This window comes from Varanus komodoensis, unplaced genomic scaffold (genome assembly GCF_004798865.1).
Source record: "Varanus komodoensis strain SLA01 unplaced genomic scaffold, ASM479886v1 scaffold15, whole genome shotgun sequence".
Classification (NCBI taxonomy): Eukaryota; Metazoa; Chordata; class Lepidosauria; order Squamata; family Varanidae; genus Varanus; species Varanus komodoensis.
Window position 1 is genome coordinate 1,403,930 of NW_025335440.1, and position 15,768 is coordinate 1,419,697.

General features: G+C 55.5%; 1 protein-coding gene across 1 annotated transcript in view; it reads left to right on the top strand.

The window, feature by feature from the left end:
- The window catches only part of COL16A1 (collagen type XVI alpha 1 chain), a 132,725-nt gene extending 121,901 nt beyond the window's left edge, over nucleotides 1-10,824 (top strand). The window contains exons 64-71 of the mRNA XM_044424818.1: nucleotides 2,284-2,373; nucleotides 2,612-2,647; nucleotides 4,032-4,076; nucleotides 4,159-4,347; nucleotides 4,749-4,815; nucleotides 5,063-5,239; nucleotides 9,355-9,432; nucleotides 10,453-10,824. Coding sequence (XP_044280753.1) covers nucleotides 2,284-2,373; nucleotides 2,612-2,647; nucleotides 4,032-4,076; nucleotides 4,159-4,347; nucleotides 4,749-4,815; nucleotides 5,063-5,239; nucleotides 9,355-9,432; nucleotides 10,453-10,655 — 885 coding nt within the window. The 3' untranslated portion in view covers nucleotides 10,656-10,824. The remainder of the gene's footprint in view (nucleotides 1-2,283; nucleotides 2,374-2,611; nucleotides 2,648-4,031; nucleotides 4,077-4,158; nucleotides 4,348-4,748; nucleotides 4,816-5,062; nucleotides 5,240-9,354; nucleotides 9,433-10,452) is intronic.
- Nucleotides 10,825-15,768: the final 4,944 nt, after the last annotated feature.

The following is a 15,768-nucleotide window of genomic DNA, read 5'->3' on the forward strand; positions in this document are numbered from 1 at the left end:
GCACATAACGGCATCAAAACGCTGAGTCTGCACTTCCCACAAATAAAGCTGCCATTATAATGCCTTTGCACAAATTGATGGTGCACTGAGCCTTGGAATACTGGACACCAATTTGGCCGCTGTGCCTCAAAAAAGATAGTGTGGTGTGGAGAAAGGAGTAAAATATTATTATTTATTGTTGTTATATATGTCATATTATACCGTCCATGGCCGAAGTTCTCTGGGCGACTTACAACACAGTAAAATGCGGTTCTAGGGTCTAGTTCTCTTACTCATGCGTGAGACGCAGTAGGTGACTTTGAGCCAGTTACACGCTCCCAGCCCAACTGACATCACAGGGTTGTTGTTTTGAGGATGAAATGGGGCTATGTAAGCAGACCTGGGTTCCTCACAAGAGGGGAAAAAAGCAGGATATAAATGCAGTGTTGTTGCTCTCGTCGCTGTCATCGTCGTCACCACCACCACCACCATCTCCATGGCAAGAGTGGGGAACTCATAATAGGACAGACTAGATGACCCAAAGACCACAGGGGCAAACTCCCCTGTGCTGGCTGGGGATAATGGGAGCTGTGGACCAACACATCTGGAGGACATCGAGGTTTGGGAAGGCTGACCGGGGGAAACTGGGTTTCCACCCAGCAGTGCCCAGCATGAAGGTGGTGTCACCGTCTCAGATGTCACCCTGCCACTCGCGATGTCTTATTCCAGCCCTGGGTGAAAATGGCCGTGACCATTTGCACAAGCAGCTTAGCGTGCGTCCAGCTGAACTCGGCACTCCCAAAGCATCTTTAAAAGGTTCCTTTGAAACAAGTTGAGCTGTGTTGCCATGCGAACACTATGGCGACAAAGACCGACGTCCACCTCATCTCGTGGCTCCATAGAAGCTGGACAGCTAACATCGCAACGGTGCAATTCTAGTCAAAGCACAGACCGGAGGCTCGGCGGGAGCGGCTCAGTGCACGCGATCATGAGAGCCGGCTTGCTTGGCACGGGGCACGCGCGAGGGTCACTGTACGCCTGAGGCACGGCGCAGAGTTCTCCTTCCAGGGTTACGTGCCACGGCCCCCTGCGGGATGGGGTTCCACACAGGGTGCTCATCGCCACTGGTGAGGAGGAGGGCACGGGCGAACAGTCCTCTCCTGCACGCCTCCCGCCCACACAGCGCGATTCCCGCTGCCGGAGCAGAGGCTGCCCCCGCCCTCCTCGGCACCAGTAGGAAGAGCCTTTGGGACGCAGAGTCACTTTGTGAGCACCGAGAAGGGGAGTGTGTGTGACGGGGGCCGAACAAGGTGCAGAGCTCTGCCTGGGTCCAGACATCCCGGCAAGCAACCCGGCGTGGTGACCGGGCTGCATGGTGCTTTACACCCATGTGCCCGGCAGACAGTCAGGCTCAGGGTGGCCTCTCGCCTCCCTCTGCCGCCTGCCTCTCTCCCCCTCAGTCCTCCAGGTGGTATGTCAGGGGGCCCAGGGAGAGGAACGAGGCTGCTCTCTTGCGGGCAGAGGGGATGAGGGAGTCTGCTTGAAGGGGGTGCCTGCCCATGCTCAAGCTAAAGGGGGGGAGGGGGTCTGTTGTCTGTTCAAGCTGGGGAACAGACAGCTCAGCAGACCAACCATGGGAAGAAACTAACCATGGCCTGTAGCGCCATGCAAACCCGCCCTGCGTGTGCATGTGTGCCTGCGTGTGTGCAGCCCCCATCCCACTCCTCTGTCATGGCACATGGTCCTCAAGGTCACAAAGATGGCCAATCCTTGGTCAAAACACATACACATATAAAACAGCATTTTGTGGAACAGAGAAAGCATTGGAAAGTTTCTTGGCATATGTGGAGAAAGATAAGCAGTCGCTGAGAAAGGAAGCCCTTTCCAAAATGCTCTGAGCATGGTAAAAGTTTTTTCAGAAACTTGAAGATATTGTCTCTGATATGGGCTGCAGAGACAAGAACCAGGCTGGTCCACCAGAGCTCATGTGGGGCTTGATTAATGTGGGGGGACCTTGAATGTGACCCTTTTAGGAATGAGCACTGATATTTTATTGGGCCAGGGCGGCTTATTTTATATTGTATATTTGTATCTTATTTTAATGTATATATTTTAAAATGTTATTTGTGATGTTTTAATTTATTGTTGTAAGCCGAGGCTTCGGCGAATGGGGTGGGATAAAATGTTTTAATAAATAAATACTTCTGGGGAGAGGTCTCCATTTCTGGGTCCTGCTGAGTCTTCGGCCTCTTCTCCGCTGCCCCCTGCGGTGCCTGACTGACGCCTGACCTTTCTCTCCTCCAGGGACTGAAGGGTGAGAGGGGTCCTCCTGGCGAAAGAGGCCTCGGTGGGATTCCAGGCCAGCCCGGCCCACCAGGTCACCCAGGCCCACCGGTGAGTGGGGCAACTCGAGAGCTGAATGCCTGTGAAGGAACTGTGCGAGCAGCCTGGCCTGGCCTGCTTGCCTGGCCTGCTTGCCTGGGGGGCTGGCTGTGGGACGGCAGACCCGGGAGATGGGAATGCGGATCCTTGCTTGGTGACGAAGGCACCAGGTTCTTGCAAGGGCCACGCAGTGAGACCACCGCTAACGATGGATGGAAAATAACCTTCTTTCTGTTCTGTCCCATCCTAGGGGGAACCAGGCATGGACGGACAGACAGGCAAAGAGGTAGGACAAGAGCTCTCTGTCCACTTAACAACACCTCCTCCCATGGCCTGGGCTGTGCCCAAGGAAGCCCGCAGGCCTCCGCCTCCAGTCCGTCCGTCCCCTCCCCAGCAGGTCTGTGGGGCCAGATTGGAAGCACCTCTTCCAAGTCGTGTGACCGCTAGTCCCCCTCTGCCCAGCGCTGGCCAAGCCCCGCCTGGAGTGCTGCATCCAGCTTTGGCCGCCACAGTTGCAGAAAGACGCAGACAAGCTGCAGAGGGCTTGGAGGAAGGCAGCAAGGGCGCTCCCGGGGCTGGAGAGACTGGAGGAAATGGGCATGTTTAGCCTCGAGAAGAGAAGCCTGCGGGGCGATGGGAGAGCACTGTACACACACTTGAAAGGCTGCCCCCAAGATGAAGGCCAGGATCTCTTCTCAGTCATCCCAGAGCGCAGGACGCCAGATTTCAGCTGGATTTCAGGAAAAATCCCCTGACTGCCAGAGCAGTAGACAATGGAGCCAATGGCCCAGGACAGGGTGCCTCAAACTTTTCCAGCAGGGGGCCAGTTGAAAGGTGCTGGCCGCGGGCCGGAAGGGTGGTGCTGGCGGTGCGCACGGGCCGGTGAGGGGGTGCTGTGTCCGGGCGTGTGCGCTGAGGTGGGGGTGGGGTGTGTGGGGAGGGGAGGGGAGGGGAGGGGAGGCAGTGGCTTGCTCACTTGGAGATTGTTTTCTCTGAGCAAGCAAACCGCTGCATCCCCGCATGCGGGGCGAGGTGAGCGGCGGCGTGCGGGCAGGCGGTGGGTCCAAATGGGCATGGCGGGCTGGATCCGGCCCCTGGGCCTTAGTTTGAGGACCCATGGCCTGGGAGTGGTGGGCTCTCTCCCCGCAGAGTCACCCAAGGTGTAACTGGCCGCCCTCTCAGAGGGCTGGCTCAACTTGGTGTCCGGGGCTGAGCAGAGGGTCACAAAGATGGCCAGTGGCCCCTTCCAAATCTTCTGTTCTAGGAGCCTCTTGATTTCCCAATACTTTTCGTGGCACATTTTCGTTCCAGCCGGCAATAGCACACACACCTGTTCAAAACTGCCGCAACTGATGCATTTCTAAAGGGGGAAGCACCGGTCCTGGTGGGCCCGTGTATCCCAGGCGGTCCCAGGGGCTGATGCTGAGAAGGCCTGCCCCCCCCCCCCCCCCCGGTGGTTCTCTGAGGGCCCCGTGGCTGCAGGGGCCTGGGCGTTGGCCTCCTCTAGCGAGACCATGGCTCCATTATGCAGTGAGGACAAGAGGACTCCGAAGCGCCGGGGCTCCCTGCCCAGTTGATGGGCTGATTCTCATGCGAACCACAGTTCCCAGTGTGGTGAAGCATGATGGGTGCACATCCAAGCGTCACTCCTTCCCCTTGCTCCTTCCTAGGGTCCATCTGGGAAACCAGGCCTTGCAGGACCATCTGGACAGAAGGTAAGCAGGACCTGGCTGGAAGTGCACAAACGCCCTTCCGCCCGGCGACACCGTGGACTTCCCTTGTTCCCTTTTCTTTCAGGGCGAGCGCGGCTCCAGTGGAGAGAGAGGGCAGCCTGGAGAGAAGGGCAGAGCTGGGATGCCTGGAGGGCCAGGGAAGAGTGGCGAGATGGGCCCCATGGGGCCACGCGGCCCCTCTGGGGAAAGAGGTCTGCCTGGCCTTCCCGGTCCCTCGGGTAGCCCAGGGAGCCCGGGGTTGCCTGGGACGATGGTAAGAGGCGGGGGAGTGCAGCGACCTTTGAGGGGGCAAAGGGAGGAGGGCGCCCGCTGGACGGCCACAGCTGGGGCCAGGATGGGCTGCCGGGATCATTCCACAGCAATGAGGGCCAGAGTGCAGAAGGCGACGCTGCGCAGTGGGGGCCCGGCCCCAGCCGTCTCCGGAGGCATGCTCCCAAGCCAGCAGTGCGGGGGGGTGCGGGAGCAGCGGGCGGGCAGCACCAAAGCTGTGGGGCTGCCGCTGGCCCCTTAACAAGGGGTGGCACAATCGCGGAACTGGTGCTGGGGTGGGGGGGGGGCTGGGGCTGCGTGCTGGACGTGGCCCCCCTGGCGAATTTAATGCTGAGCAGGAAGCCACCAACTCCTGCCGTCTCTCTGCTTTGCTTTCCCTGGTAGGGAGACGTTATCAATTACGATGAAATCCGGAGGTTCATCAGACAAGAGCTGAACAAAATGCTTGACGGTTGGTACCGGCTTTGCAGGAGCAGGCTGGGAGTGCCGGGGCTGGGCAGGGGGGCAGCGGGAGAAAAGCCCCCCTGCATGGTTGCCACAGGCCTTTTCCCAGCAAGCTACTAAATGAACGGTCCTTGCTGGAGTGGGGGCACCCCTCCCCACCACTGCCGGCAAGCCACCCATGCCCAGAGAAGGGCCACCCATCAACAAACAGCAGAGCAAACACGGTGGTCTCTTTGCCCCCCCCCCCCCCGCAGAGCGGATGGCCTATTACACCTCCCGGATGCAGTTCCCAGTGGAGCTGGCTGCCCAACCAGGAAGGCCAGGACCCCCTGGTAAAGACGGCCCCCCCGGACGGCCAGGATCGCCTGGATCCCCTGGAATGCCTGGACAGATTGGGAGGGAGGGCCGGCAAGGCGTGCCCGGAATGCGTGGTGAGTGTGTCCCTTCTCTCTGTTCTCCTTTCGCTTCTACGCGCGGGTGGCCAGTCGGCCTGCCTGTCCTGGGGGCAGCGGGCGGGGCGGGCGGCTCCCCTTGCCTCGAAGGCCTGGGGTCTCGTCGCGAGGCCATGCTCCATCTCATCAGCCAATGGAATAGGCCCCAGCATGGTGGGAGGCGCACGTCCTCCCGCCCGCCCTTCCAAGGAGGCCCGGGCCGACCCAGTCTCAGCAGCCTGCGGTGGGAGAGGGAAGCCGAGGAGATATGGAGACATGTCGCCCACAGGAGGAGGAGGCCAGCACGGCCTCCTCCTTCTCCTGGCACCAATCTGGAGCTGAGAAACAGGTTCTCTTCTCTTGGGGAGGCTGGGGCTGATGAGGCCTTGGGGGACCAGCAGGACCCCCAGCCTGGGACGACGTGGCAAGGGGGCTGCTGCAGGAGAGGTGAGGGCCAGGGCACGGCCACCCACCACCACCGGGAAGACACGGCGGCGGGTGATTGTTGTTGGGGAGTCCCTGCTGAGGGGCACTGAGCCAGCGGTGTGCCGCCCCAGCCTGGAGATGGAGGTTTGCTGACTGCCGGGCGCACGCATCCAGCACGTGAAGGACAGAGCGGAGCGTCTTGTTCGCTCCGGGGGTCACCAGCCAGTCCTGGTGATCCATGTGGGCACAAACGACGTGGCCAGGCAGGGTGTGGTTGGGATCACCAGGGACTTTGAGGCCTTGGGGAAGAAGCTCAGGGAGCTGAAGGCCCAAGTGGCCTTCTCGTCGATCCTACCAGTCCGGGGATTTGGGCCAGGAAGGGACAGGAGGGCCTCCAAGGTGAACGACTGGCTTAGGGTGCGGTGCCAGAAGGAACGCTTCGGGTTCCTTGACCACGGCACTCGGTTTCTTGCCAATGGACTTCTGGCAAGGGATGGGTTACACCTCACGAGGATGGGGAAAAGGCCCTTTGGAGATGCTCTAGCGAACTTCGTCCAGAAGACTTTAAACTGAGCTGGGGGGGTCAGGCGCCCCAGGAACGTGTCTGCACTGGACAAGTGTGGGGGGAGGATCAGGGTTCTGGGAGCAGGGTTTTAGAGATACTTCAGGGACTGACAGAACTCCTACAGAGAGGGGCCAGGTATCAGGCAGGGTGGGAGGAAGGAGGAGGCTGGGAACTCCAAGGAAAGGAAGCGGTGGGAAGGAGCTGAGGTGCATGTACACCAATGCCAGGAGCATGGGTAATAAGCAGGAAGAGCTTGAAGCTCTCCTGGGGATAGGAGAGTATGACCAGGTGGGGATCACGGAAACTTGATGGGATGAAAGACAAGACTGGATTGTAAACATAGAGGGGCACCACCTGTTTAGAAAGGACAGGAAGGGAATGAGGGGCGGGGGCGTAGATTTATATGTCATGGAAGGGACTGGATGCAGTGAGATAGAATGCAGCGCAGATGGGGATCTGGTAGAGGCAGTCTGGGTGAAACTTAGGGGTTTTGACAGGGAAAGAGACCTGACAGTGGGGGTATGTTATTGCCCTCCAGATCAACTTGAGACCCTGGATGATGTCCTGACAGACCAGATTCTAAGGATATCTTGGGGGAGAGACACAGTAATTATGGGAGATTTCAATCTCCTGGATAGTTGTTGGGAGACTCACTCGGCGGTGACAGCCAGGTCACGTCGCTTCCTAGAAGCTATAGAGGGAGGGTTTTTCACACAGAGGGTCCAAGAGGTGACAAGGGGGGGGAAACATCCTTGACTTGGTCTTGACCAATAGGGAGGAGCTGATAGATGAAGTACAGATTAGGGGAGCTCTGGATGCGAGTGTTCACTCCATCCTTTGCTTTGAGATCAGGGGACTGGGGACATGCAGCAGGTCGAGCACTAGAAGCTGGGACTCCAAGAGGGCCAACTTTGGCCAACTGAAGGCCACACTGGGGAAAGTCTCCTGGGAGAGGTTACTGGAGGGTAAGCGAGTTGAGGAGGGGTGGCTAGCACTCAAAAGGGAGGTTTTGGAGGTGCAAGCCTTGACGATACCTCTAGTCAGTAAGGTGGGGAGGCAGAGGAAAGTGGCGCCATGGATGCGAAAGGAGGTGGTTAGAAGGATTAGACAAAAGAGGAACCTCCATAGGAATTGGGTACTGGAGGAAATAGACAAAAGGGTGTACCAGGAGGAGGAGGCCTGTTGCAGAAGGGTTGTTCACAAGGCTACGGCTGATTACGAGCCGAGACTTGCCAAGAATATCAAGAGCAACAAAAAGGGCTTCTTTCAGCATGTAAATAGAAAGAGGAAGGGGAGACAAGTGGTGGGATCACTAAATAAGGAGGAAGGAGATCCAGTGACTGGTATGAGGGAACAGGCACAGATGCTAAATGCAAAATTTTGCCTCTGTGTTCTCCCCAAAGCAGGATGGGGGATATCTGCATAGGAGTTTAGATGAGGCTGGGGACTTAGGAGCACAGATTAGAGTCACCCCCCCTTGAAGTCGAGGGGCTCCTCAGGGCATTGGACATTACAAAGGTGCCAGGCCCTGACGGGTTACACCCAAGAGTACTTAGAGAGTTGGCAGGGGTTCTCTCCCGCCCTCTGGCCTCCATTTTTGAGACCTCATGGAGAACAGGTGAAGTTCCCGAGGACTGGTGGGTGGCATCAGTGGTCCCAATTTTCAAAAAGGGTAATCGAAGGGACATGCGGAATTACAGACCTGCTACCTTACATCCATTGTAGGAAAAACAATGGAAAGGCTCATAATAGAGAGAGATCTAGTGATGGGAGGCTGACAGCCGCACAACACGGTTTCCGCAAAAACAGGTCCTGCCAGACAAACCTTGTGGAATTCTATGACAAGGTTTCGAGGTGGCTGTATGGAGGGGATGCAGTGGATGTGGTATACCTGGATTTCAGCAAGGCCTTTGACAAAGTGCCCCATGATATCCTGGTGGAAAAACTGAGGAGTTTTGGGATACACCAAAGCACTGTCCAGTGGATTAGGGCATGGTTGACTGACCGAAAGCAGAGGGTAACCAGTAGTGGGGAATCATCAGGATGGTGGCCAGTGACAAGCGGGATCCCCCAGGGCTCTGTCCTGGGGCCGATCCTGTTTAATCTTTTCATTAACAACATGGAATAAGGGGTGAACAGTCTGCTGATCAAATTCGCAGGCGATACTAAAACTGGAGCAGTGGCCACAACTGAGGAGCAGGTACTCCAGATCCAAAAGGATCTGGACAGACTATGGAAGTGGACAGGAGACAACAGGATGGCGTTCAATGTGTATAAGTGCAAGGTCTTGCACTTGGGGCATAGGAATAGGTGTCATAAGTACAGGACTGGGGACAAGTGGCTGGAGAGCAGCACTTGTGAAAGGGACCTTGGGATACTTATTGACTGCAGGCTGAACATGAGCCAGCCGTGTGATGCGATGATCAAGAGGGCAAACGCCACCCTTGGTTGCATAGCCAGAAGTGCGGCTTCTAGATCGAGAGAGGTATTCCTACCACTCTACACGACTCTGGTGCGCCTGCAACTGGAGTATTGTGCTCAGTTTTGGGCCCCTCATTAACGAAAGAATATAGCCAGGTTGGAGTCAGTGCAGTGTAGGGCCACAAGGTTGGTGGCCGGTTTGCAGGGGATGGGGTATGAGGCGAGACTGAGGGAACTGGGTCTCTTCAGCCTGGAGAAGAGGAGACTCAGAGGGGAAATGCTGGCGACATACAGGTATGCGAGGGGATCTCACACAGAGGTGGGTAGAGACCTGTTCTCCCCTGCAGAGGAAGGCAGGATGCGCTCTAACGGAGCAAAGCTCAGGGAGCCAAGGTTCCATTTGGATGCCAGGAAGCACTTCCTGACAGTCAGGACCCCGAGGGTGTGGAATGGGCGTCCACGGAAGGTTGTTGTGGCCCCATCGGTGCGGGTGTTCAAAGATAGGCTGGACCTGCACATGATGGGCATGTTGTGAGCAGAGCCGGGTGGTGCCGGAGGGCAGACTAGATGGCCCGGAAGGACCCTTCTAACTCGCTCTATTTCTATGTTTCTGTGTTAAGCCCGATGCTTGCAGGCGACCCCGAATGCACTGTGGGTGGCTGGGCGTCCTGTAAGCTCTGAGCCCTTCTTTCTCTTGCTGCAGGAGAGCCTGGCGCCAAAGGAGAAAAAGGAGACAAGGGGATCGGGATCATGGGAGAGGCGGGGCCCCCAGGCCCACAAGGTAAAGGGCCTCTCCCCCGTGTGCGGGCTCCCTCTCGCAGGGGCCCACCTTCATGGGGCCTTGCTAACGTGTTGAAGCTTCCTGAAGATCAACATTGCTGGTCTGGTTCTTTTGCAGATTGGGGGTTATGGGTCCTACTTAGAGTAGACCCTTTGAAATCAATGGGAAGTCATGGCAAACTCAATTCCCCGATTTTAGTGGCCTTCTCCAGTATGAATAAGCCTGCATCCAGCTCCAGCACTGCGGTCCAGATTTACTCAGAGTAATCCCCGTTGGATTCAGGAGCTTGCTCCAGGGGATCCCATACCAGATTGGAGCCCTTGTGCTACCATTCCATTCTCTGCACATTTTAGCGCGGGTTTTTCTGAACCTTTTCACGCACGCTTCATGAAGCGAGCATTCCCATCTCGACTCGCGAGGGAGGGGCTGGTGGATTGTTCCGCGCGAGTCAATGCAGGGTGGCTCCCTTGTGCAGACGCTCGAGACGCATTCAAATGCGGTGGCGGCACCTCTGCGCAGCAAAGGGCAAAGGAGCCATGCTGGCTCCCCTCTGCAGGGAGGCGTCCCCTCTTGGGCCGCTGGCTCGCTCCCGGTGCACCCCTCTCGAGCTGCAGTGGATGGTCGGGCAGTGAAAGCCTCCTTTTCCCTGGCATGCGGCCGCAGGGCCAGGGCCAGCAGTTGGCGTCGCTGGGCACTGGCCTGAGCCTCGGGCCGGGGCCAGGGTCGGGGCCCGCCACAGTACTCTCCCACGCTGGAGGGGGCCTTTGGCACTTCACAGGCGGAGCACCTGCCTGCGTATCTGGTTCGATTTTTAGATTGGCAAATCAGCGAGTGCGACGCGTGAGCAGCATCACATACCTGTGAAGGAACAAGGGTCCCCAGCCTGGGCCTTCCTACCGTTGGCAGAAGTGGGGAGGGCAAACAGTGTGCAGAAAGGAGAGGGTGGGGGGAGAGAGATCCTTTGTGCTTTTGAATGGCATGAAATGCCCCGCTCCACCATGCTCTCCTTTCTCTCTGCAGGGATCCAGGGACCGCCCGGGTACGGCAAGCTCGGCCTTCCGGGGCCTATGGGACAGCAGGGAATTCCAGGCATCCCGGGCCCCCCAGGAATGACAGGGCCTCCTGGGAAAGAAGGTCGCTGCAACCCTTCGGATTGTTTCGGCATGATGCCCCTGGAGCAGCCCATGTACCAGCCCAAAAGCATGAAGGGGCCTTTAGGCTGAAGCACGCTCTCCTCCTTTCCAAACGGGACTCCACTGGGAATAGCCAAAGAGCTGGTCTTCGCGACTGGTCGAGGATGATTGTTTTTTCATTGTTGTTAATATTTGGACTATCGTTTTCTTCAGGGGGTTCAACCTCTCATGATGGCATTTTTAAAAACCTCCACCACCACCAGTCTGCATGTGTTTCTGTGCTTGCATGCCTTGTGTTCGAAAGGGGAGTCACTCTTGTCATTTCTGGACAGCAAAATACATCTCAGAAGGATGCTTCAGCCTTTCAGTTGCGATGGGCAGGCCTCATACATTATTTCCATAACTTTCCCATTGATTAGGTAGTAATGATTGTTCTTTCAATGGTACAGGCAGGCACGATCCACCAGGAAGTTCCAGGAAGAGCGCAAGGACGTGGAGGAGTGGCAGCTGTTGTTTCAGTGGAACTCATGTGGGAAGCATCCTAATAGAGTTTCTTTTTAGCATGAGTTTTAGTTGCTGTTGGGAAGCTTAGGGGGTAGATTTAGAGGGAGAAAGTTCCACAGTGGCATGAACAGCACAATTCCATGCATGTCTTCTCTGAAATACACTGTCTGAATTTAGCAGGCCTACTCCTGGGTAAATGTTGCAACCTCCCAGCACAATTCTGTGCAGGCGTACACAGAATGGGTCACATCTCGCCTGGTGAGGCAGAGTGCCCAGCCATTGTGCTTACACACTTACTTAAGAGTAAGTCCCATGAACTCAACAGGCATTACTTCTAAGCTGAGATGCTTAGGATTGCACTGTAAGGGATTCTTTTAAAGGGTTTCTCCTCACTATCAAGTAGTATACTATTCATGGATTTCTTTTTTTAAAAATGGTGGATGCTGAAAATACTGACAGGTTTGAAGTCTTAGAAATGTCTGTGCCTTAGCTATTCTGTCTTCTGCAGCTAAAAATCTAAGGAGCTCATAAAACTAAGCATCAGCAGAAAAATCTGTCGTACGAAGGTAGTGGTGGTGTTTTGGGGAGGTGGGATCATTTTGTGCATTTTGGTGTAATTACAGTTTTTTAAAATCTCCTAAATTCTATTTTCTTCCATATCTATTTTATGAAATGTGAAATGCATGGAAGGCAGGAGTGCTATACGTTGATTTTATTGCAAGCCGTCACTCTTCTTTAATATTACTGAAGCATCCATTGTGTATATATATATATATATGGGAGAGAGACCCAAAGAAACCTGAACAAAGCATTATGTCCTTCTAGCTGCTGGCACCAAAAGGCTTTAGAACTGAAAGACCCTGGCAAAACATCTCTTGGGGCGGAGAGGTACAGCTTTTGTTGTCCCCCCCCCCCAGCCCCTACTTGCCGCTTGGGGACACTGACACACGTGCAGATTAAAGCTTTTTTGCTTGAGAATGTCCTGTGGGGGGCGGGGGGCGGTCAGACCGTGTTCCCAAAGGGAGAAGCCTGCAGGCCCCCAGTCACTCTCCTTCCGCTGCAGTGCAAGCTGGGCAGGTTGCCCCCCCCCCCCCGGGCTTCTGGATGCAGAACTCTCCAGGAGGGAGGGGTGGTGAGTGTCTGGAGCATCAGTGGGAGCCATGAAGCAGGTCCAGCTGCAATCGTGGTCCAGGGGGTGTATGCAGTGGAGAACCTACCCCTTTCCCAGGGGCTAGCCGCCCTCCAAACTATTTAAATAAATGGTGCCTTTGTTTCCTAATCAGCCTTCAGCTCCTATTCCTTTCAGCCTTTGGCTCATAGGCCAGGATTCTGTTTGCCCAGGGACCGGCTGCCCTGATGCCTTTTTTCTGAGGAGCAAAGGGACTCTGCGATGACCAGCCTCCCGTTTTAAATAAAATGAGGCAAGGGCTGCAACTGGAGATGACGGCAACTGAACTGTCTAAACTTGAGACTCCCTTTCAAAAAGTGGGGGGCTGTGTATGTGTGTGTGAGAGAAGAGAGCTACCCAGTTCGGCCAGCCATTGCTGAACAGGAAATTAGATTGTGCAAGAGATGTCTGGCCTGGCAGCGAGGTGTGTGAAAAGGATCTTGGCGGTGCAGTCGGTCACGAGCTGCACGTGGGTGATCCAGGTGATGCAACTGCAAAGAGGGCAAATACGATTTGAGGCCGTGCCCACAGGAGCGTAGCTTCGAAATCGCAGGAAGCGGTTCTTCAGGGTCTCTTGCATCACATTCATGGGCCCTTTGCCCGCCATGTGACACCTCTAATTCTAATGACAGATGCAAAACTTCTCAAGTGGGGAGCCCACAACAGAACTTTAATCATTCAGGGCAGGCGGCCCGTTGCAGAGACGAAATGTCACTCCAACCGCCTTAAGTTATTAGGATGTGGAAAACACTGAGGGTGTTCAAGCCAACATTTCATGGATGAAATGTTGGTCAAATACTGACCGACAACGTTACTTGAATCAAAAGCAGGGCTCAGAATCAGTTCAGCTAACCAACTGCTCCCGCCAGTTGTTTGAGGAATCACTCTAGAGGAATCACATTTTCAGCTCTCCAGATTGCCGGCCAAAACATTACTTGCTGCATCAATGAATTGGTGGCATCTCATGAGTGGCAGCTTGACGGCAGCCTTTTCAGTTACTGAGTGGCAGTTCTTGGCAGCTTTTCCCTTACTGGGACAACTCCACGGTAGACCCGTTCACAGTGAAGAACAATGAGGCGGGCAGGGATTTCTGCGGCAAAGCAGGTGTGGCTCAAGCTGTCTGGGGATGTCATCTTTCTCCGCTGGGTGGGAGAATTTTTCTACCTGCTCCCCATTTCTGCTTCTCACCTTCAAAGATCCAGGTGGACTCCACAGCCTACAGCCTAACAGTCCCTGGATGGCCACAGCAGGCTTTGCTCACTCCCTTCCTTCAACTGTACCAAGAAGAATGTGTACAATTGCACAGATCCTGGACTTCCTGACTCTGGACTAAGGCAGCATCTGGCACCTGGACCTTTGGACATTGCAGCAGATCACATGGTGCCTTCATAGAATCATAGAACAAGAGAGCTGGAAGGGGCCATGGAGGCCATCGGGTGCAGCCCCCTGCTGCTGCAGGACGCCAAGCCACACCATCCCACTCAGGTGGCTGCCCAGTTTCTTCTTGAATGTCTCTAGCGTGGGAGAGCCCCCCACCTCTCTGGGCAGCTGGGCCCACTGCTGTACTGCTCTGGCAGTGAGGGGACTTTTCCTGATCTCTGACCTTAATCTGGGTTGTCGCAGCTTGAGTTGCAACCTGATTCCATGTCTTACACTTTGGTGTGGAGGATGTGAGTTCTTCAAGGTGGCTACCTGAAGAATTACCGTTACGGGAAAGTAATCTACCTTTCTTCACTGCTTGGTTGGAACTCGCTTCAAATACAAGGATTAGTTCTGCACTCCACATAGCAAAAAAATGGAACCTATTCAGAAGAGGGCAACCAAGATGATCAGGGGACCATGTACCAAGGCCAAGAAGGAAGAGAGAACAAACCGGATATGCGTATGAGATGAATTGGGGAACTGGAGTAGGTTCCTTGCCTCCCTTACGATGGTGTCCTCAACTACTCATGGGGCTCTTGTGATGAGATCCATACCCCGCAGAGTTCTGTCTGGAAGGAGATCCGGAGGGCTGTCGAACAGGGCCGGGAGGACCAAGCTGTGTCTGAGCACCTCTGGATTTGTCCGGAGATGAGCAAGACTTCTCGCCCAATGGAGGCAGCTGTGGCGAAGCAGCCCACCCCAACCACCCAACTCAAACCACAGTGGACCTCGCACAGCCTGCCAGTGCTCACTGGCCAGACAACTGCGGCCCTGAGTGCCCAGTGGGAATTCTGTCCTTGCCCTCGGCCTGGTTCCACTAGGGACGGGTTGGCAGGTAGCACCCCTTGGGGGTTTCTGTTTGGAGGCATTGGGGGAGTGTGGCATCTTAAGGCAGGCAGGGCAAGAGTTGGGGGTATAGCATGCCAAGCCGGGTTTGGACCAGAGCATGGCCCGGGGGCCCGGGGGCAGCCACCCTGCTGAAGCGGAGCAGGTGAGGGCTTGGTTCGTGCCCGGAAGGGGGCCCATAGTCATGACGGAAGCAAGGTAAGCTATCCATGCAAAACTCAGTAGATTATTTTCTCAGGTGAGAGCTGGGAGGAGAGGAGGGACAGGCATGGAGTGCGGAGGACAGGAAGTGGGCAAGAGCAGGCCTCAGAGCTTTCCCCGGCCCTTACCATCGCTTCAGTCTGGGACTCCTCACTCTTTGGGCCAGCAGGCATATGTGGCCTTTTGGGAGTGCGGCTTCCCTGCTCCTTCAAAACAGATGGCACGGGGGGCACTATCCATCGCTGCACCCTCATTTCCCAGAAGGCAAACTGGTGGCTGGTCCACGAACTGCAGCGGCATCAAGCTCAGAGCGACCAAGCCCCTCCTCTGAACCTGAACACAGATGGTGCCAGGGGCAACTCTCTGCTTTCAGGTATTTCATCTTTCCTGTGAAAAATTACGTTTCTCTTTAAAAATCAAGGGACAAAATCCAGCATGGTCCGGGGCCCAAAGATGAGATGACGGGCACCAAGCTGGGGAGCGTGAGAGAAATGGACCCGCTTGCGGCATTGCGCCACGCTTTCAGAGTCCCCTGCACTTGGCTGTGATTCATTATTTTAATGGTGATGCTTTCCAGATGCCCCAGAAGCCTGCAAAGCAAATAATGCATCACAAGCATGCCTGTGAAGGGTCGGTCTCTTTTTCCCAAGCACAGTCCTTTCCTGCAAGGACTTGGGGGTGAACTGCTGTTAGTCTCAGGATCAACGAAAATCCTCTGAGGCTGGTGATGGCAGTAACGGGGGCTCAATCGGCATCCCACTATTTGTACCCCACTACTGCAACTCTGAGTTTGGGGGCCCTTGGTCCACAGCTGGCATGTGGCTTCTTTTCTCAGCCTGTTTCTAAATCGGAGCCTCTTGACTTCCAAGCCAAGAAAGGATAATTTTGATGAGGTCATGTGGGCTTCTGAGCTGTACAGAATTCTGCCTCAAGCTGCTTCTCCAATATTCCAGATGTCCAGATCCTTCAAGATACAGGGAAAGCCAGTGAGGTGCAGTGGTGAGAACGTTGGGCTGGGATCTGGGAGACTCAGGGTCTACTCGTAGTCCCTGCTCAGCCATG